General features: G+C 39.1%; 1 protein-coding gene across 2 annotated transcripts in view; it reads right to left on the minus strand.

The window, feature by feature from the left end:
• CFAP54 (cilia and flagella associated protein 54) overlaps positions 1-22,787 on the minus strand; it is a 301,163-nt gene that overhangs the window by 104,487 nt on the left and 173,889 nt on the right. For both annotated transcript variants that reach the window (XM_060164794.1, XM_060164793.1), the window contains 7 exons: positions 22,635-22,701; positions 20,712-20,894; positions 18,219-18,305; positions 13,404-13,526; positions 8,226-8,279; positions 3,258-3,465; positions 759-838 (listed from right to left, as the gene is read on the minus strand). In XM_060164794.1, the coding sequence (XP_060020777.1) occupies positions 759-838; positions 3,258-3,465; positions 8,226-8,279; positions 13,404-13,526; positions 18,219-18,305; positions 20,712-20,894; positions 22,635-22,701 (802 nt within the window). The remainder of the gene's footprint in view (positions 1-758; positions 839-3,257; positions 3,466-8,225; positions 8,280-13,403; positions 13,527-18,218; positions 18,306-20,711; positions 20,895-22,634; positions 22,702-22,787) is intronic.

Here is a 22,787-nt window from a genome sequence, read left to right on the forward strand (position 1 = left end):
GCAGATAAGCAAGTTAGCAGATACTGAATCTGTGAATAATGAGGATCGACTGTATTTCAAATTAAACTATGGTAACCTAACTGGTAATGTAAAGATAATGAGATTTTACAGTTGACAATCAATACTAAATAGCAAAAGCAATACTAAATAGGAACATGGCAAAAAAGAAAGGGACCAACCAATCTTTCAAGGAACAGGTCTCTAAAACCTTGTTTGTATAGAGCAGTAAATACTATATAAGGACTAGGGTAATTTAGTATAATGGTTAAGAATGTATCTGTATTTTATTAGTTGTATGGCATTAGTGAATTTCTTACTGTCTAAGCCTCAGTTTATTCATGGTTCAGCACAATACAGTTCAAAAATGATTAATATGTACATCACAGAGTTGTGAGAATTAAATAATCATGCAAAGTGCCTGTCACATAGTAAGCACTGAATAAATGGTACTGTTGTTGTTCCTGTTGTTATCACTATTATTATTAGGAAACAACAAACAGGGCATGGAATGCTCAAATCCCATCAGATAATAAATCTTATTCCCCACAGAAACTTAATCAAGTTGAAAGGTCAAAGTCTGACACCTCTCGGCATCTGCTTTTCTCATGGAGAGTAGACTCCATCCCTGGCCCCAACCCATGCTTAGGCAAGAAAAACTACGTGAGTAAGCACAGTCCTGAAAGTTGACCTGTCCAGGGCCTAACAGTGGGCTTTCTGGTAACGGATTCACTATGATTTGAAAATTCTTTTAAACTTACCTTTAGTGTGCTAAGTGCGAAGTCCTCTTTCATTTGTGTAAGCTGACAAAGTAAGCCTCCCTCATCCTTTAAACACACCTCTATAAGACACAACATTTTGGAAGAACTAAGGATATCTGTGGTTAGCTTAAATATTAATTCTAATTTACAAAACTCATCATTAGTTGGAAAATTTAATGTTTAAAAACAACCACAATGATAATTAGAAACACACTGCTCTATCAAATGGTCCCTAAATATCAGACATTAGAAGACAGGCTGATTCTTAAATTCTGAAAGGATCTTTTGGGTGCTTGGTGATGCCATTCAAGTTATCGGCTACTGATATAAAATAGTGGTTCCTCACCTGGGATCCCAGGACCCCTTAAGGTCCTCAAAGAATTGGGTTGGCCAGAAAGTTCGTTCAGGTTTTTCGTAAGCTGTTAGGAAAAACCCGAACGAATTTTTTGGCCAACCCAATATTTTGGGTCTTCCAGATATTTATAATATCTTGATAAGATCTCCTTGAAGTGTCAGTTCTGCTGATATGCTCCAAGACCTCCTTGGAAGTGTCAGTTCATGCCCCTCACTCTAAGAGCAGAGAGTGAGACCATTTGGAACAGCACAAACTACAGTCCTCAAATATCTCAAAATTCCTACCCACAATCCAAAGTTAGCCCTCATTCTGAGCGAGGGAGCATTGAGAGAATTTAGATCACAAACTTTGCCTGCTACAGTAAGCCTGGCTTCTAGACTACAGAAGGGAGAAACACTACAAGTCATTATTTGACTAGGAATTAAGGCACAAATTACCCACCTGAAGAGACTAAGTTTGTCAAGTGGAAGAGGGAGTCCAGAATAACATGGAACTGAACACACCTGACTTCCTCCCTTCTTCCAACTTCCATTTGCCTGGCTCTTCTCCTAAATTAGGAGACTCTGGAGCTAGAGGGTCAGCTGAGTATGAGGGAGGGCCCAGGAGAAAGATCTGGGACTAGGTCTTCTCCCCTAAGGGAAAGTGAGAGACAGGCAAGGATAGAAACGGAGGAACGCTAGGATGATACCAGAACATGAGAAATCCTGGCAAGAGGTTAATCCACCTCTTTCTCCTGCTCTCTCTGCCTCCTGAGTGACCCCAAGCCCTGTGTGGCCCTCCCATGTTGTAGCATGCCCCGCCCTCTTGGGAGCTGTAAGTAACAAACTCTGTTGTCAATGGCAGCCATCTCCTGATCTGTTGGCCTCACCACACCTGAATAATAATAAAACTTACACTTTAAAACAGAGGCCAGTATTATTCTGATACTAAAACTAGACAAAGACACCATAAGAAAACTACACAATACATGTTATGAATATGGATGCAAAAATCTTCAACAAAACCCTAGCAAACAATCCAGCAACATATACAAAGAATTATATACACCATGACCAAGTGGGATTTATCCCAAGAAAGCAAGGTTGGTTAAACACTCAAAAATCAACCAATATAATACATGCGTACAGACAGAATAAAAAACAAAGACCATATAATCATCTTAATAGACACAGGAAAAGCATTTAATAAAATCCAACACCTTTTCATGATAAAATCACTCAACAACCTAGGAATAGAAGAGAAATTCTTCTAGCTGATAAAGGACATCTATGAAAAACCCACAGTTAACATCATACTTAGTGGTAAAAAAACAAAAACAAAAACAAAAAAACCTATTTTTAAGGCAACATTAATTCATTTGAAAAATATGTATATAGTTTTATGTGTATATATGGGCCATAAATCCCATCCATGGGTATCTTATCCTATAGAAATATACACTATAGTATGGATATGTAGTGCTTCCACACTGTTCCCTAGAAACAAAGTGAACGCACAACAGGGGAATGGCTGAATAAACCATGGGCTGTTCACAGCGTAAGACACCACACAGCCGGTTTAGGGGACCAAAGCAAATCAGCTGACTTGGAGTGGCTTAGCAAAGTTTTTTACATAAGAAATGCAAGAGGCAGAAAAATGTAAAATACATCATTTCTTAAATAAATGACAAATCCTATTTTGTATGTGCAGCTGACCCTTGATCAACATGGGGGTTAGGGACACTGACCCTCCATGCAGGTGAAAATCCACGTATAATTTATAGTTGGCGCTTGGTATAGACGGTCCTCTGTATCCACAGTTCAGCATCTGCAGATTCAACCAGCCACAGATTGTGCAGTACTGTAATATTCACTATTGAAAAATATTGGTGTATAAACAGACCTGTGCAATTCAAACCTGTGTTGTTCAAGGGTCAACTGTATATAATGTAAGAAAGTGGACAAATACGCAGACATATTGGTGGATATGGACAGGCAGGTACCTAGCCATAAGCACATATGTGTGTCATTAAGTGAGCTCAGAGAAAACCATGAAAGAATATCTACTAGAATGTTCATATGGATTATTGGGGGGTAGAGTGGGGGGATAGGTGGGGAAAGGGAATAGAAAGAGAAATAAGCAAAAAAAATAGAACAAAAGATTACCTTTCAAGTTTGGGAGGTTTGGTCTGTTTTTCTCATTAATAAGACCATGGCAGACTGGTTTCATTTTGTGTTCTGGGACACAATTTATTGTTGCAGCCACATTTACTAAAAAGTATGCTTTAACAAAGGCAAACTTATTTAAGAGATGTTGCTGACCGACCGTAACCAGAATTAGAGGCAAGCCTTCGTTTATTAAATCATCAAGTGCCTAAAAAAAAATTAAAAAAAAGACAAAGTAGTAAAATACTGTTTTCAGATATTATTAGCTTCAGTCCCCTTCTGCAGTCCTCATGTGGTGCAGGGTGAAGGAATTCAGGGATAGACATGAGGGAACATAATCGGCAGGTCCGTTGAGAGAGGCGTCACAACGATGCCAGCAGGTCCACAGTGCTCCTGCCGTTTCCCACCAGTTGGTTACCCGCCCCATGAGGCCAGCCCTGCCACACAGGGTGAGCCCAGTGCCGACAGCGAGGAGGGGACACCTTATCAAAATGGAGCAACTGACAAAGCTCATCAGCCATGCGTGCTGGCCACTCTGCTTTAGCTCGAGTAAATTAGAGCTCGCAGGATGGGAAAAAGGGGAAGGACGGGAGGATACGCAAACCCCTTCCCAGCTTAGCATCTGTGTCAGTCATGAGAATCCCCACCTTGAGGACTCCCTCCACTTCCTGGTCCCCTCCCTTGCATGCACACTTCCTTGGCAATCATGCTAAGTGGTACCACTTTAAGTTCCTGACCAAACCTCAGTGCCACCTGGTCATCATCCTGCATTTTCCCAGTCCATTCACTCTTGCTGTCTCCTAGACAACCATTTCATGCTCTTCTTGTTTCTAAATTCTAACACTTTCTCCCCAATACCCCTCCCAGCTAGTAACCTTGCTTCCTATACTTAAATGAGAAAACTGAAGCAGTCAGAGTAGTGTCCACAGACCTCACAGCTCCACCCCTCTCACCTATCCAAGCATCTGCCTCACTGCCCTGCCTTCCTTCCTGCTTCCTAAGGCTGGTGCCACCACTCAGGCCATCAGTCCTGTCCCCACTGGTATACTCAGCCATTCTCTCCTACATCGTAAGTGCCCTTTCTAACAAATACCATATGATATCACTTACATGTGGAATCTAAAGTATGACACAAATGAACTTATCTATGAAACAGAAACAGACACAAAGAACAGACTTGTGGTTGCCAAGGGGAGAAGGTGGGGGAGGGATGCACTGGGAGTTTGGGGTTAGCAGACACAAACTATTATATATGGAATGGGTAAACAACAAAGTCGTATTGTATAGCACAGAGAACTAAATTCAGTATCCTATGATAAACCATAATGTAAAAGAATATGAAAAATAATGTATATATATACATATGTATAACTGAATCATTTTGCTGTATAGCAGAAATTAACACAAAATTGAAAATCACCTATACTTCAATTTAAAAAAACGTTCCCTTTCTACAGAGACATTCCCATCAGCACACAGCCATGCTGTCTTCACCTCCATTTTAAAAACCAAAAACTCTCTATATCCTGACTTCCCCCTCCAGTTACTACCCTAATTCTCACTTCCCCTAACAGCAACAACCTACAAGGTTGTCAATATTCCAATCTCTCTCCTTTCATTGGCTTTTAAACCTACTCCAACCTTACACTGAAACCCTTTGGTCAAGGTCACCAATGGTCTACACTTGGCTAAATCTAATGGTTAATTCTCAGTCTTCGTATGCCATGTTACTTTAATCTAAGACGCCATTATTTTATATGCCAATTAAACTTTCACATGCCCACAATTGTAAAATGCATTCTGATTGCAGAGCTATTAAATGTTTTTAAAAATTCATGTTTAAGACTTCGTGAATTATGGTAGTGCATTTCTCAGCAAAATTTGACACTACTAATCATTCCCTCTTCTGAAAATGCTTCTTCTCTTGGCTTTCAAGCCACCACACTCCCTTGGTTTCTTTCCTATTACATCCACTACTCCTTTTCCGTCTTCTTTGCTGGTTCCTCCTCTTTTCCTATACTTCTACATATTGGAGTGTCCCAGGGCTCCATCCTCTTCCATCCCCTCATTCTCTCCCCTTCGATGATCTTAATCAGGCTCATGGTTTTATCTCATCTAAATGCTAATTAAATCCCAAGTTTTTGTCTCTAGCTCCAACTTCTCTTCTAACTCAAGACTCATATAATCAACTTCTGACTCAATTCTTCCACTTGGATGTCTAACAGATATCTCAAACTCAACCTGTCCAAAACTGTATTCCTAGTCTCCCACACAAACACAAACACACAAACACACACACACACACAGTATAAGCTCTATGAGGACTGAGAATCTGTCTGTATTATTTGTTAACTAATGTGTTTGATTGACAGTACCTGCCACACAGCAGACTCAATGGATTAGCTAAAGTGATCCCTTTAAAACACAAGTAGATCAGGCCACACCTCTGCCCTAAACCCTCCAGTGGCTCCTCCTTTTGTTCGGAGTAGGAGCGTAGGTGACAAAAGCCCTACAAGGCCCTTCTCCATCTGAGCACCCCACCACCATCTACCCTGTTACCTCTCTGACCTTGTCTCCAACTGCTCTCCCATCATTCACACAACTCTAGCCACACTGGCCAAGATGTCCCTCACTAAGCTAGGCAATCCTGCCCCAGGGCCTTTGCACTCACTGTAGCCTGTTCTTAGATTATTCTTTCTCCAGATTTCATAGGACTTGCACCTTTACCTGCTTCAGGTCTGTTCACCAATGTCACCTCAGTGAGGACTAAGCTGATTGTCCCATTCAAAATTACAACCCCAGTCTAGCCCCATGTTCCCAATCCCCTTTATGAGCTGCTGGGTTCATTTTCCCCTACAGCATGGTTCACCTCCTAACATACTATATAATTTACTCATTTATAATGTGTACATATATATGTTTATTACTAGTCTTGCCCACTAAAATATAAGCTCCCTGAGGGCTTAGAATTTGTTTTGTTGATTAACTGATGTATTTATCTGACAGCACAAGAAGAGTACCTTGCACACAACAGGCTCTTATTAAATATTTGTTGAATTAATATAAAAGGCAGATGCTGGGGCTATGTATTCTAAAAAAAAAAAAAAAAAGAAATTATTTGCCTTACATGAACTAAAAAAAGAAAACCCTCACTGTTTGGGAGAGTATGAGGCAATGCTCGCAGTGGGGAGATCTGTTGCTGTTGTTCATTCTCCTTCCTTAAGCCCTTCTAAAGGGTGGAAAGCAATACCTGCCAAACAGCCAGACATGGAGCAGCTCTGAGCCTGACCTGGTAACAAATGATCGTGCTAAGGAAATGGTTGACATTCTCCATCTAGAAAAGAAACTTCAGACTGGTTGGGGGCGGGGTGTGTGTGTAGGAGAAGGTTTCTCTTTTCTATCCACAGCAAACAGTGATTTAATGAGCCCTGACAATTACACACAAACTCTTGAGGATCAAAAGAAGATTAATTAGTAATGCTATCCAACACTCCTTCCTCTCCCTCTATACAGAAAATATGAAGTGTAATCTGAAGCGTCTTAAGCAGACCAACAGTTCTGTTTTAATTAATTAGCTAATAGAAATCGGTTTTCCATTATACAGTACTGTCAGTCTCTTTTTGTTTAAAAAAAAAAAAAAAAAAAGATCAGACAAACATTCCTTTTATACCCAAGACCACTTTCATAACCAAAACCAAAAGAAGTGTTTTTAGGATGCCCTGGCATTTATGACTGGAAAGAAATAAATATTCCGAAGCATCCCAAGGTCTCAGAACACTAAAATGAAAGATGAATATGTATTTGTATCTTCCTAATACCAGTTCTTTCATTCCAGGCAACTTGCTTATAAATTAAAACAAATTTTAAGGCAAAAACAATGAATCATCTGAAGCATAATTAAAAGTGAAGTTTGTGGAATAAAATTAACAATAATAGAAAAGTAATAAGATTACATTTAATAAAAGGTAGATAAATTCCTACCAAAATTATGGAGGAAAAAAATAAAGCAATTTTGAGGAAATGTCTCTCAAAGTTATTTCATAAAAATTAATACTTAGTGAAACAGAATGCTGTTTCTGAGCATTTAAAAAACCCAAAAACTATGTGTACCCGTCTATATGCATTAACTATCACCTGCCTGTGTGAACCCCTTGCCCCTCTGTAACTCCCTTAACAATGGTTGTCCTACCACCCTTCCACTCCAACACTTCCTAGTGGACAAACTGCTGGGACTCTAAGATTTTTTTAATGACTTCATAAAATTTAAATGCTTTTAGGTCACCAAAAGTTTAAAACCCAATCATTCCATTAATGACAAGAATAAACCTATTGGGAAGGGCAGTCTGGTCCTCTCTTTGTAAAAAATAGTGGGGAAATCGGAGGAATTGCTTATAAAAATGTCATATGAAAACCTTCCTTTAGCTAATGCTATGATGGTAATCATACTGTAATACATAAACGTATCAAATCAATGCATTGTACACCTTAAACTTACACAATGTTATATGTCAGTTATACCCTCCAAAAAAATTGAAGAAGAAAAAAAAAAAAGAAAACCTTCCATACATTGGCTGAGAGGCAGTCTCAGACTGGGGCAATGGATCCGAGCAAAAGCAGTATTGAACAGGTGGGCTGTCACAAAATCCTTTACTGATGATCAAAGTTATTAGGTAACTAAGATAGATATTAGATACTTGGCATGGCTAGATAAGCAAACTGAATATGCATGTGTAACTGAAAACTGAGGAGCAGTGACTGATATTTGCTCCACCTGAAAACCAGATCAGTTTGGGTCCGACCGTATCTCTGGCCTCAATATTTGGAGATCAGACTCCACTACCAGACATAGAAGAGCATATTACACAGCAGATACTCAAAAACAAAGATTATACATACCAAACAGATTGAAATGACTCAAAAATTATGCACACTAAATATCCAGTATTTATAAAATATCATTATCCTTACCTGCATATTTTCTTTACTAGTAAGAGGTTTTCCCGAGTCAAATGACTGAAATAGCTGTCAATATACAAAATGTTAACATTAGAAACAAGAGTATTGAGAGCTCCTTTAGATGAAACTGTTAATGTGTTCTAAAACTACCTTAAATATAATTTTTGTTATAAAAGTAATCCATGCTCTGGTCAGAAAAGACAAGTATAGTATAAAGAAGAAAGCAAAAATCAACATCTTTAGGTTGTCAATGTTAATATCTAGGTGACGGTACTACCAATTTCTTTTTGATGTATTTTAAAATTTTGTATATGTATTTGGATTCCTTTTCACTAAATGTTACATCATAATTATTTTCCCACACCATTAAGTTATTTGTAAACCTCGTCTAATAGCTCAGTAATGTTCTATCCTATGAATGTGGCATAATAACTTAACCTCTCTCCTATTGTTAGACATCTAAGAAGACCACTTCTCATCCTCACCCCACCATTCAGCCCTGGTTTGAATAATATTGGTGACTCTTTTGCTGGTATTTCTGATTATCACCTTTGGATAGATTCCTGGAAGCAGAAGTGCTGGGTCATAAGATAAGACTATATTGAGAAAATTGAAAAGGGGTAGCTCAATCTACCTTCCACCCATGTTGTATGAAAATGCCAGGATTACTGCACTTTCAATAGCATTGCGTATTAGCACTTAAAATTGTTTTTGCCAGTTTGAGGTAAATTGTATTACTCTTCACAATGATTTTTTTTGTGGTTCTTCCCTTGTTTGTGAATTACCTGTTAATATGTTTGGCTCTAAATATAATACTGCATTAGAAAACATTCAATTCATTTGTCACAGAACACTGTTGTATCGTTATGAGGGTGCATCCCTTCTGGTACAGCTGCCCTTTTTAAAAGGTGCCCATTCTTAGATGTCAATACTAACACCACATCCACATGCTCTTGGTCACCTGGAAGTCACCAGCATCTTCCATGAACAGGCCGCTCATATGTGCGTGGTAACCTACTTCGAGCACCTGTACCTCTTTGACTGAGGGCATTCTGTGGCCACAGGAGAGTTCCAGGAGAGGCTGAAAGTGCAGGGAGCAACCCCTACGAATGAGGGGCAAGAGACAGTCTCTCTGCAGGCCCCACCTGCCCGTGGCGGGGATCTCATTAATGCTCTGTGGAGTGGTTTTCCTCGTCTCCCTGTCTGACTTTCCCACTCACTCACTGTTCTTCCTGGAATCATCTCTCAAACACACTAATTGTTCCCAAATCTTTGTCTCAGGATCTGCTTTTGAGGAACCCCTAAATCAAGACATCACATATTGCTCTTATCGGAAGAAAGTGCTGGCGAGTGTTTAAAAACATTTCTTTTTTTGAAGATATTCTTTATTTCCTTTAACACATTGAAAAGTGAGTAACTGAATCCAGGGAGAGACCTTTGGTGATATAATTTGAAGAGAGTTAATGATGGGACTTTAGATTTGGTGATGAGAGCAGAATCGAAATATGAGTATATTAAAAAAAAAAACAGAATTTTTTTTAAAAGCCCGTGAAAAGTTCAATCATAGGGCTTCCCTGGTGGCGCAGTGGTTGAGAGTCCGCCTGCCGATGCAGGGGACACGGGTTCGTGCCCCGGTCCGGGAAGGTCCCACATGCCACGGAGCGGCTGGGCCTGTGAGCCATGGCCGCCGAGCCTGCGCGTCCAGAGCCTGTGCTCCGCAACGGGAGAGGCCACAACAGTGAGAGGCCCGCGTACCGCAAAAAAAAAAAAAAAAAAAAATTTCAATCATAATCTGTAAGGCTTTTCCAGTAACTGCTTTACAACTGAAATTTAACTCATTAATCCTGTCTTTAAATAACTAGCCTGCAGCCTAATAACGTTGGCACCTATTTTAATTTTAAACCCTGAACGCACTTCCTCTTTTAATTACACTTTTTAAATTCCCAACTGAAGCTGGAAAAGCTGCAAATTAACTTTGAGAACACAAAATTTGAAGGCATAATCCATCGGGAAACAATTCGCCCACACTTTTGTCTTATGAAAACTAGTTGATAAAAAATGAAGTTTGGAATTTATCTGTAAAAATGAGTTTCAGACCACTTGTCCATTTGTTTTGGTGAAAGCAGTAACCATTGAAAACTCTCTTGTTTCCTATTCTACCCAACGGGCTTCCCTTTCCTTCTTGTCTTCCGGACCCTATATGTGGAGGGCCCCAAGTTTCAGTCCTCTGCCTTTTACTTTCCATTATCTGCCTTGGTCCCCAGCTGCTCTCCCCCAGTCCCATGATTTTAAATTTCTGCCGATGCTCCCAAATTTACCTGCAGCTTCAAACTCTCCCCTGAATTCCAGAACATATACTCTCTACACCTACCTAGGCTGTATCTCCACCTGCTTGTCCACTAGGAATCTCACACTTAACACGCTCTACGCCTGCCTTGGGGCAGCGGGACTCCCCATCTCAGTCAATGAAAACTCTTTGGTACCTGCTGCTCACATTGAACACTCTGTAGTCAGGTCTGACTTCCTTCTCTTACATCCCACATCTCAACCATCATTAGCAAATGCTGTCAGCTCTACCTTTGCCATGTGCCCAGAATTCTACCACTTTTCACTCCTCCCACCACTGTTACCCCGACCACTGTCACATCTCACTCAGGTCATTGGCAAAGGCCTTCTCCCTGGTCTCCCCATTTATACCCAAGCTCATCCACAGCCCATTCCCCAAACAGCAACAAAGCGGTTCTTTGAAATTTACTTCCTGTCCCATCGCTCCTCTGTTCAAAGCTCTACAAGGCTTCCCATCTCATTTAGAGTAAACTCCAGTCCTCCCCCAGCCCTGGGCGGTCCGACATGACCTGGCTCCTGGGTCCTGCCCCCTCTCCTCCTCCTCTCTAATCCAGCCTCACGTGGCCTTCCCGGTTTTCCTCAACCACATCTTACAGGCCTTTGCCCTTGCACTGCCTCCTATTTGGAAGGTTGTTCCCTCAAACCTTTCACTCCCTTATTAGAGAGACTTCCCAAACCACCCTCAACAGAACAGCTACCCACCGCTCTGGTCACTTCCTGTCCCTCAGCTCAGCTTGATTGTCCATCAGAGCATGTCACCATCTGACATGTAGTTATGTGCTTAATGTGTTTATTATTTGTCTTCCTCACTGGACTGTCCAATAGTAACATGCCTCCAGGAAGGCAATAACTCCATTTATCTTTCTACTGCTCTATTCCCATGTCTGGAATAGTGCCTGTATTCAGTCAGCACTCAATAAATATTTTTAAATGAATTAAAATATAATTTAAATAACAAAATGCAAACTATTTTACAACAGGGAAAGGCTGTTGCTTGAGAAGCAAGCAAGAAAATACTGCTATTGGGCTTCCCTGGTGGCGCAGTGGTTAAGAATCCGCCTGCCAATGCAGGGGACACGGGTTCAAGCCCTAGTCCGGGAAGATCCCACATGCCGCGGAGCAACTAAGCCCGTGTGCCACAACTGCTGAGCCTGCGCTCTAGGGCCTGTGAGCCACAACTACTGAGCCCTCATGCCACAACTACTGAAGCCTGTGCGCCTGGAGCCCGTGCTCCGCAACAAGAGAAGCCACCGCAATGAGAAGCCCGCGCACCGCAACGAAGAGTAGCCCCCACTCCCGCAACTAGAGAAAGCCCACGCGCAGCAAGGAAGACCCACCGCAGCCAAAAATAAATAAATAAACTTTAAAAAAAAAAAAAAAAAGAAAGAAAATACTGCTAATCTAACCCAGGTAACAAGATGAAATAGTTTGTGCTATAGAAAATGAACCAAAAAACATGACTGACTCCCACATAGACAGCTAGATAGATAAATATACAGTCGTCCCTTGGTAACTGTGAGGGATTGGTTTCAGGATTCCCCACCCCCCATAGCAAAATCTGCAATGCTCAAGTCCCTCATATAAAATGGCACAGTATTTGCATATAACTTAGGCGCATCCTCCCATATACTTTAAATCATTTCTAGATTACTTATAATGCCTAATACAATGTAAATGGTACGTAAATAACTGCTAGCATGCAAATTTAAGTTTTGCCTTTTGGAATTCTCTGGAATTTTTTTCCAAATATTTTCAATCCATGGTTGGTTGAAGCCACTGACGTGGAACCCATGGATACAGAGGGTCCACTGTAGATGTATAGACATACACACACGTATCTGATCGTCTACTGAACGTCCCTCTTAGGATTTTCTGTAGATAACTTGACACTTAACCTCATTACGATAAACTATAACACTGTAGCAGTCATACTGAGAAAAAAGCAGCAACCTTTTAGGGGTATACACTGAAGTAATGTATGCATTATATGTAAATATGTCTGCCTATGCAAGTAGTTTTCAAGACATAACTATTCCGCAGTTTCTTTTAGGTCCTCTGAATTGGAATCCCACCAGCATGTATCGTGTCTGCCAGTCTCACTCCTCACACATATGGTCTCTCCCAGGGAACTGACTTGTTGCTTTCTCCTATTTCCTTTATTGCTGGCCCTTGGATGAGGGTCCAAGCATCTGCCCCAAGCAAGATCACCCAGGGATTCCCAGATCACCACAAAAACCAAAGCAGAGGACAATAAGAGCTCACTCTGATTTAAATATAAAAGTCAGTATTCATTTTCAAGGCTGCTTCAATCATGCAACTTACAAATACAAATTAAGCAAGCCAGGTAGAACTCTCTCCCACAGTCAAAAAAGACTAGACAAAATAGAGGAACATTCTCCCCTCACAAAAATCAGAAGAAATGTGAACACATGCTTAACTCTTTGGTATAAAGTATATAAATCAAAATATCCAAATAAAACATGAAAAGAGACCATTTTGACTAAGACTATTAACTAGAAATTATAAGCTCAGACCCAAAAGTCTAAGAGATAGTGGCTGATCAGTGTGTCTACTGAGACTGTCCATGACAACACAAAGTTAAAATTCCACAGTAAAAACCTACTGCAAGACCACACTCCCCTCCCTGTCATGACACCCACCCTTCTTCCATTTCAGACAAAGGAAACCTTGTGTATGTCTGATGTTAGCTTAACAAAGAAGTTTGCAGTACCAGAGACTTGTAAATACCCTTTTGCGGAAGCATCCCCTAGATTTTAGGAATGTAGCCTTCAAAAGGACCTTCAAAAGGTTAAAAATGGCTTTGAATCGAATTGGCAGGTTTACCTTCATTCTTCCAGTAGCTTTACAGCCAGCGGGTACTGAAGAAGGCATGTTTTTTCCATAAAGAATCTGGGATATCTCATGAAAGGCTTCGGAAAAGAATCCTAAATCTATAAGGACTTCTATCTTTAAAGAAAAGAAAAAAAAGAGATTCTAAATTAAACCATTTGTTTCACTTACAAATTTTAGAGAAAAGTCATCAACTTGCCAAGATCCAAAATTTCTGCTTCGTATTGGTAACGCGTTATAAGTTAAGGTTTAGACGACACAGTGGTAGAGATGCATGTGTCTGTGTGTAAGCCAGTTCACATGTGCAGGGGACCAAGAAGCTAGTAAATCACATCAAGTGACTTTCAAAACAATGGCCGTTCATGAGATGTGGCTTTTACTTTATCAGACGCAAACACATTTTAAAAAATAGGATAGACACAGAAGAGTTTTAAAAAATTGAACTCATCCTTTTGTTCCCATGGTCAAGTATGGTTTAAAAGAAAGACAAAACAAAAACACTCCTGATTTCTCTAACACTCTGAGGAATGTAAAACAAACCAGGAGATGAATTCCACAATGCATCAACCGTTCATTTCCTTATCCACAATGAATGGACACTGTCGATTTTACAGACATGTATTTAACAACATTAGTCAATTGGTAACTATATATTGTACATGGCTTATTTTGAATATAATCCAGCAAGACTTTCAATTAGGAAGTTACAAGAAGAAATCAAATCATCAAATGCACGCGTTCATTCAGCAGGTATATTGAGCTCCTCTTCTGCACCAAGCCCTCTTGGAGGTTACCTCCACTGGGATATACGGTGAGCTAAAGTTAAGTGATACATGAAGATATACACAGTATGAAAAGAGATAAAAGGTACCGACAAAATACTATTTTTGAAACTGTGGTTAAGAGGGACTTCTCTGAGGAGAAAACCTTCAAGAGAAGGTTTGGGAATGATATGATGGAGGGAGACATGAAAACTGCTGAGGGGACCTTGACTACAAAGGTCACATGGTGGCAGGAGCAATCCTGGGGTCTTGGTGTGTTCAGGGAACAGCCTGTGTGGCAGGAGCTTAGGGAGAGAGGAGAAGAGGGTTGGGAGGTAGGTGCGAATGGTGGCCTGTAGACCAGAGTGGAGACTTGGGATTTGATTCTTTGCATGGTAAGTGATTGGAGAGTTTTAAACAGGGCAGGGCCTGTACCTTACTTATGTTTTGAAAACGTCTAGCGACTTTACAGAGAACAGAGATGGGTAAATTGTGGAAGTAGGGAGTGAAGTACAAACTTGGATGAAGATGATATATATCTAAAACACAGAAAAAGAAAATCCAACTTATCCTCAACATTATACTCATCTTACTCTCTCTTTTCCTTTAACTACTATCTTAGGAATCTCAAGAGTGTACCAATTTTAAAGAAATAAAAAGAAGGTAAGTTAGAAGGAAACAGGATGTGACAACAACATAAAAATAAAACATAAGAAGTCAGGAGAATATTTTTACTGATGAAGAGAAAACAGCTCGTCTATTGAGTTGCATACTTTGGCTCTTGCCTAAGACACCTTGGGCTCTAATCTCCCTGGTGCCACATAATATCAAAGTAGGCATTAGGGAGTCGTTGGAGCTCTTTGCCCCTTGGAGGAAACATTTCCCCATATTTGTGTAAGGTTAGTTTCCTCTGGGCTTGAGTGTGAGATTGCTGTACATGGACCACCTGTTCAGGCTACCTCTGGTTCAGTTTATCGAACCAATCTGACCATATGAAAAAGCCGTGGTGATAATAATGGACATGTATTTTCAGAAACAATGAACACTGTGAACACAAACAAGCCAGATGGGAAAAAGAACTGCTCATAAATCAACCCTTCAGTCATACAAATACAGAACCATCAGTACCCTTCCCAGGAATGCCGGATATGTTGAGAGTAATAAATCTTTCAGGATGCTGGCAGTTCTCAAGTGAAGCCAAACCAGTTGATCATAAAGAGGTCTTAAAGCTTCCCCTGGAAGACACTAGTGCAACTGTAGAGACTTAACAGTGTGATCTACTGCTCTTTGATTTGTCAGAAAGCATCATCGTTTGCTATTTCCTGATTACGACTTTTCTCTCTTCCCACTAACGGTTTAGTTTAGTTCGGGAAGGTCAGGCAAACTCTGCCTATGGGGGCTATCATTCCTTCCTCTGTATGATGCATTAATTGACCATTTTCAGTGGTTCTGCCAACACTCTAGTTGCGTTTCCAGTCCTACTATGCTGATAAGATCCCAGTCCCATCTCACTCTGTTCCTGACACACCTACCAGATATATCTGATCACGTCCTTCTCCTGATCAAAACTGTCATGAATTCCCCCTCCCAACCCAAGGCTAGAGAAGACAGTCCACAGTTCTTCACTGACTTTTAAGCTACTCTAGTACAAAAACAGTTGCCAAGTGCTAACAATCAGTAAGAAATAGTCATTTAATCAAAAACTTTACTCCAGATTCTTTCAGTGCCTCTCTGGACTGCCTTCTGACATGTTACTAGTTGTCACTGCAACCCTTCCATGCTTCTTGCCTCCTGTGACGTCAGAATAAAACTGTGACGCAATTCTGACACCACAAGCTCCTCCTTTCTCTCACTGCTCAGCCTCCGATTACACCTCAGCTTGAAATTCAAGACTGGGCCCCTGGTCTCCTCCACATCACGGACCTCTGGTGTCCTCATGTCATCTACTCCAAACTGCCTGATCAAGACCTCCACTCCAGTCTAACCCAACCACCTCTACCCCCTAAACAAGTCAATACTTCCTCACCTCTACACCTTTCACACTACTGTCTGCTGAGAATGCTCCCTTCTTCCCCTCTCCTACTCAGTTAGTTCTGTTTTTTTCAAGCTGAAATCTTATCTACTTGGTTGAAACCTAGAGACCCAGAGCCATTTTCCCCTCTTTCAAACTCCTGGAAATAGTGTTCGTCACACTTGTTTGGAAATGATCAAGTGGGAGGTACACACATTATTCTCTTGTGTGTATGTCCCATCTCTCTTCCCTATTTTCACTTCTCTACAAAAGCAAAGACCATGGGTTACATTTCTTTGATTAGAGTTACTAACACGGTGCCTTTATATAGGAGATACTTGATAAATGTTGTTTCAAAGATAAAACAATAAACATTTACCAAGTATCTTCTCGGTGAGTTCCCACCAAACACCAAGGAGAGTGTGGACAGTAGACACTTGATATATGTCTAAAGATTTTAAATCCAATTCAACAATTAATTACTGAATATCAAGTATATAAATTTATTACTCAAGACACTATAGGGAACCAAAAGATGCAAAAGATACAGGCCTTACCCTCGAGAATTTTGCAGTCTCGAAGAGAGCACTGTTTTAAAAACAGAGAAAAGTTGTATGCAGCTTTTTAAAAACTGTTATTAGAATTCAAAAGCCAGAGAACTGTTCAGTAACTCAGAAAGGGTGAACCAGAATTCATGGCTGATTACAAATTATTCCCAGGTAAAAATGTATTATCTTAAGAGCATCACAATTCCTGTTAGGGAAGGTGTTATCTTTATTTAGAAAGAGAATGCAATGGACAATTTGGGTCTGAAAACAGGGCCCACAGGCAGGGTCTTGATGGAGAGAGCAGTTCAAAGGGCGGTCTTATTTTCCCTTATTAGAAAATGTGAAGGATCGGGGAAGAAGGGTATTTCCAAAAAAAGGAGAAGGAGGGCTAAGCTAGGGGAGTGTGGGAGCCCACTCACCCGCAATTGCAAGAGCCAACCAGGCACATCTTGTCGAAGCCCCACATTCAGTAACGCCCAGTTGGTAGGCTGAAGTCAGCTGCAGTGGGAGTATTTATACCATGGAAATTGCAAATGTTACAAATCAAAGCTTTTTTTTAGAGTGAGTTGTGAAATATTTACCAGCACACGACTGACGAAGCCATGGGATAGGAGGCAAAAGAGTGGGATAATGGGCGAGAAATATTTTAAACTCAGAGATGCTAAATATTCTATTTTAAGTTGCTGGTTTTGCCTCAACTAAAATTTCCTTATGTTCCCAATTTTCAGTAAAGTCCAGTATAGAAATAAACACCTTGGGTGGATGCAGTGTGTGTGTTTACGTGTGTGTGTGTGTGTGTGTGTGTGTAAATTATGGAATAGGGTTGAATTCCATATTAGAGATGAAGAAGTGCAGAACAGGGAGCAAATCTGCTGGCTGCTGAAAGGATCCACGTACAAAACAAATTCAATGACAGTGGGAGCCTGCGACCATGGGTGATTGGGAAAAGGGGCAGAGAAAACAAGATGCTTGATGTTCCCCACTCCACATGGGGTTCAAGCCAACTGCACACGAATCTTGAAAGCAGAGAGCCTCCTGACCTCTGGGTTACAGAATTAATTGTAATTTAGTGCCTGTGCGTTTTATCACCTCAACTGTCTGTGCGATAAAAAAAACCCTCCTGTATACCATGATGTACACAAAGATCCTTGGCAAAACAACTCCCAGAAACTTCGGAAAATGACTCATTAGTCTCCATGAGGAAACCAATCTTTCAGAAATGGTGATTTCTAGGCTGAATGGTGTCAGGTGAGCCTTGTTACCAGGGGTAGCTGTTCCTCACTTTACTGTGGCCCAAGAATAAAATGACCTAAGCCTTTCTACATGGCTCTTTCTCATACTTTATTAAAATGTTGGGCAAGTTTTTTTTAATATCAGTACAACACCATATATTATTATCAGCTTCTGATGATAATAATAAAAAAGTAATTCATGACAGTATCTTTAATAGTTCAAGAATATCAAATGTCTTAAAAAGCCTGAAACATACCTTGAGGATTCTTGCTTCTAGATTTCTGACTAGGTCTTGGCAAATTGCAGAAACAAAATATTGGTACAATGCAAGAAGAGGCAGAATCTACCAACAGAAAAACACTCTGTTTTGAAACGTATTTTATGAAGTTAATAACCTAATAATACAATTTAGCCAAATACTGATGTAAGAGATGTTATGCAAAATTGTGATTGATTTTTCCACCTTAGAAGACTGTACCGTTTGGTATAAGTGAAATGATCTGCCTAACATATGTTTCATAATTTTATCAGAATTTTAAAGTGCTATCAGTGACTTAACAGTTCCAAGTAGATGCTACGTGATACCAAAAACCTAGGTTTCACATTTCCTTAAGCACGGAAAAATAAAAATCCAGTTAATCATCTTCCTTGAAAAAAAATTATTTCAACATATACGTATGAATTACTGAGGCCTGTGGAAACATTCTAGCAAATGAGCTACCAAATAAATGCAAAATTTAAAGCAAAGGAACTCACATCCATGTCCCCTAATAGCTTCTACTTATTCATCTCAATGTCAGCTATTTGTCTTCAACTGGAATATCTCCATCATCAAAAAATATTTACAACAGGCCTGTTATATGTCAGACACTGTTGAATGAGAAAAAAAATCTAAGTCCTTGCCTTCATAGAGCATATATTCTACGATTAAAACGCAAGCTTACTCTTCATATAACATTTTTATTTTCCTAAAATTAACCCCAAAGTTCAAGTCTTCTTGGAGTCCCATGGATATATGTGAAAGCTTACAGACTATCAATTTTTCAATTGACCAAACCAGTATCCAGCTAAAGGCAGGTGTTGAGGGACAGTTTTGCCTAGACTTCTGAACAGCTCCTGATCTCAACTTAAAACTGAAGCTCAGTCCCTACAACTGGGTCCTGCTCCATCAAAGGCAGATGGAGCAAGAAGGGGCACTGGGATCCTTATTATTTAGCAAACTATTTCCCATGATCCCACAGCATTGGGTCCCCTAGCAAATTTTATATGTTACAGCTGTCTCCTTAGCCACTGGGCTCCTTCTGGAAGGTAGTGTAATAGAAAATGGAAACTGTTTACATCTTGCAAGTTTAGCTAAGGAATCTCATTGTCAGTCAACTGGCGGCTGCTAACAGCAACAGCTTTTGAAAAGGACTAAAACTGGTCTTAAATGATTTCAAACATAACACAATACGTTTTTCTACAATGGTGCTCTACAAACATAACACAATACTTTTTTCTGTAATTAATGCAGCACAAAATGAGTTGGCTATTACCTTTGAGATTGTTTCTTTTCTTTAGTGACAAATAAAAACATACCATTTTATTGCTGCCAATTGCTCAATTATTCAGAAAAATGTTCTCAATTCCTTAAGCTTCAGAGAAAAAAGTCTCATCTCTTTTCCAGGGCAGGGATATGTATTATATATGAATATGACTAGGCAGCTAAAAGTTACCCAGGGGATAAAAACTATTTTCTAAATCCAGAAATGAATCCCCTTAACAAGAGAGGAGCACCATTTTGCTATTTTTTTCTAATAAACAATTTTTTGCCAAATCTGCCAAGTGTTAAAAGCATGTATCAACCTCTTCACTTTAACACATGACATTATAATTTAACAACTAATATCAGGGGGCAGTAAATCTTTTCAAGATAAGGAGAGAGTGAACTTAGAACAAGAGAAAACAATACATGAGATAAAAGAAAGTAAGTATACAATTATAGAGGAAAGGGAAAGAAGCAGAAAAAGAGAAAGAACATATATTAACAAGCAAACACAGGGGAAAAGAGATACAGAGGTAGAGGAAATAGCACAGAGGAAGAAAAAAGGACAAATACGATAAAGGAGGAAAATATAAAATAATCAACAGAACACCCTAATTTATGTTTAAAATGCAGTCAACTTCAAATTTATGAGATACATACTATGGTTTATTTCCCTAAAGGAAAAGAGAGTTGTATTTGGGTTTTTTTTTAATTTCCTAGGATATTAAGAAGTGTCTGTCTTTAATTTCACAGTTAGAATCTATTTTTCACTTAGATGTGCCCTTAACACAGAAAAGACAAGACACAAGGATAAATTTATCTCAATAAAGAAATACTCCCAGGGTTTCGATATTGATACGACCTGCATGACTTAATGCAGTGAAGTTATAAGTGCACTAGATTCCTGTGTTTGAGACCAGTGCAACATTCTAGTCAATTTCACCAAATGTCTTCTAAAAAAGGTAAAATAATAGAGTAAAATAAGAGAACAAAATCAAATAGGCATGGCTATTGTACCCAAAAGGCAATGCAAACAGTGACGTCAAAAGAAAGAATATTAATTAATATGTTTCATCTTGAAGTACAGATCTGAATCCCGAAAACAGAGTTTAAAAGTTAAATAGGAACTGACCAAAACTACATTATTAAAACTTGAAAAGTATAAGGTAAATGGGGTAAGATACCACAGTGAATTAAGATCTGTCGATTTTACAAATCACTTACTATTAGATTTTGCTTAGCAAAGTGCAGTTCGCGGATTACGTAATACAGACTTGCAACTACAGAGCAGATGTCAGCCCGGTATCTGTCCGAGAAGAGCTCGATGCCGGGAAGAAGCTGAGTGATTTCATACTGAGCATAGCAACGTTCAGCTTTAGGGTGTAAAAGTGTGGTTCTAAGCAAACCCTGTAAATGAAAAAGGTGAAATGAAGAGCTGCAACTTGCATCTGCAACAACGAGAGAGAAAGATAAGTACATGTATTACTTCCCAAAGTGCTTTGCGTATGCCTAGCACACTGTATCCTGTAATAAATGATACTTATCAATATCCTCATGACTATAGGTTCCAAATGCTTTTACCACTCAAGATGGGCCTTTTAAATTCCATGGTAGTTGAATAATTATCATTTTAAGAAGAAATTATATTAAGTTATCATTTGTTGAGGGTCAATTTTGTGTTGGGCACTCTTGGTAAATTCTTTGTAAATATTATCTCATTTAATCTTCACTTAACCTACCCCTAGAAGGAAGGATTATTATCTCACAAGTGATATAACTGAGGCTTAAACAATTAACTTCTCTGAGGTCACACAGCTAATGATGGCAAAAAGAAGATTCAAAGTCATGTCTATGTAACTCAAAAATGTATGTTCTTTCCACTATACCAACCTATATAAGTAGAGGAAAGAAAAACATATTTCAGAAGTCTAAATCAAGCAGAGGTAATTTTGAATTTTTATTGAATTAAGTAAAAAGTTGATTTGTTTAATTGACCAATATTTCTTAGGTAATTTATATGACCAACGTTGTACCAGACATTCAGAAACAAGATGAATACACAAAATCAAATTGTACATTTAGGAGTGCTTCTTATGTTATCTTAAACAATTTACATTTCTTGATGACAAATGCATCATAAAGTTATTTTAATGTATATATCTGGAACAAAGTTTAATCAGATTGCTCATTAAACTTATGATACCTAGTCTAAAATATTACAGTTGTTTAATTTTTAGTTTTACAAATTTTCTTTAAAATCATAAAAAGAGCAGCTTTTAAAAATAAATCCCCCAGCTAATTTTAATTTTAAGTGTCATATTACAAAGAAATGATGTCCACGTTTAAGCAAAAAATTACTTATTTCTAAAATATAAACAGCATTATCTTCAGGAATGAGGAATATCAGAAGAAAGTAAAGGATGCAATAGAAGGAATCCAATTCGGATTATTATTCCCTTTGCATCCTTGTCTCTTCCACCTTTTCCCTTTGAAGCACAGGCCAGAAGTGTATGGAACATAAGAAAATTGAAAACTCTGGCCATATGCTCATCCAGATTTCATAAGCTACTAGACTCCTTAGAACAAGGGTGTCCCATCCTTCAAAGTAAACAGAACCTTCAGGAGACTGCAGAGGCCCCTGGCTATGTTCCCAAATCTTAGAATGTCTTGTATTTCAGATAAAAGCTCCTTTCTTCTTCAGTAAAGTCAAACCCAAATCCTAAGAACTGCAGACACTCTACTTATATAGTCTTCAACTTATTTTTTGCTTTCATTATATGGTATATTTTACATCACACAATTGAGCAAAACTTTATTTAGAGATGAGGCAACTTAAGGCAACCCTTTAGACTCAGTCAGATTCCCTTCACTGCTCATTAGTAAAATGACATTACGAAGGACAGGAGACTTAGTTTCCTTATCTGTAAAACTCCTCCTGTAGCCAAAATGAAAAAAGTGACTCTGCTGAATACCATGCCACAGGGGTTCAGCCATTGAAGGAAAGACGGGCTTATGATATTTAATCAAGGTTCATGCTATTTCCCTACGTGCAAGTTTTATGAATATGCTAAACCACTGCTTTTTTTTTTTTTTTTTTTACTGACTGCATGGTCCGGCTACTGTAAAAAGGTATACAGGAAGTGTTACCTGAAAGAGTAACCCGGACAAAAGGCAAGAGTTGGTTCTCTTTTCAACGTCCAATGTCTGAATAAATCTAAGTATAAGAAAAAGAAACATTCATAGACAATGTTCCAGGACTATTTTTATATAAATATATCTCTATTACTCATAGATTTTCCA

This window comes from Lagenorhynchus albirostris, chromosome 11 (genome assembly GCF_949774975.1).
Source record: "Lagenorhynchus albirostris chromosome 11, mLagAlb1.1, whole genome shotgun sequence".
In the NCBI taxonomy this organism is placed as follows: Eukaryota; Metazoa; Chordata; class Mammalia; order Artiodactyla; family Delphinidae; genus Lagenorhynchus; species Lagenorhynchus albirostris.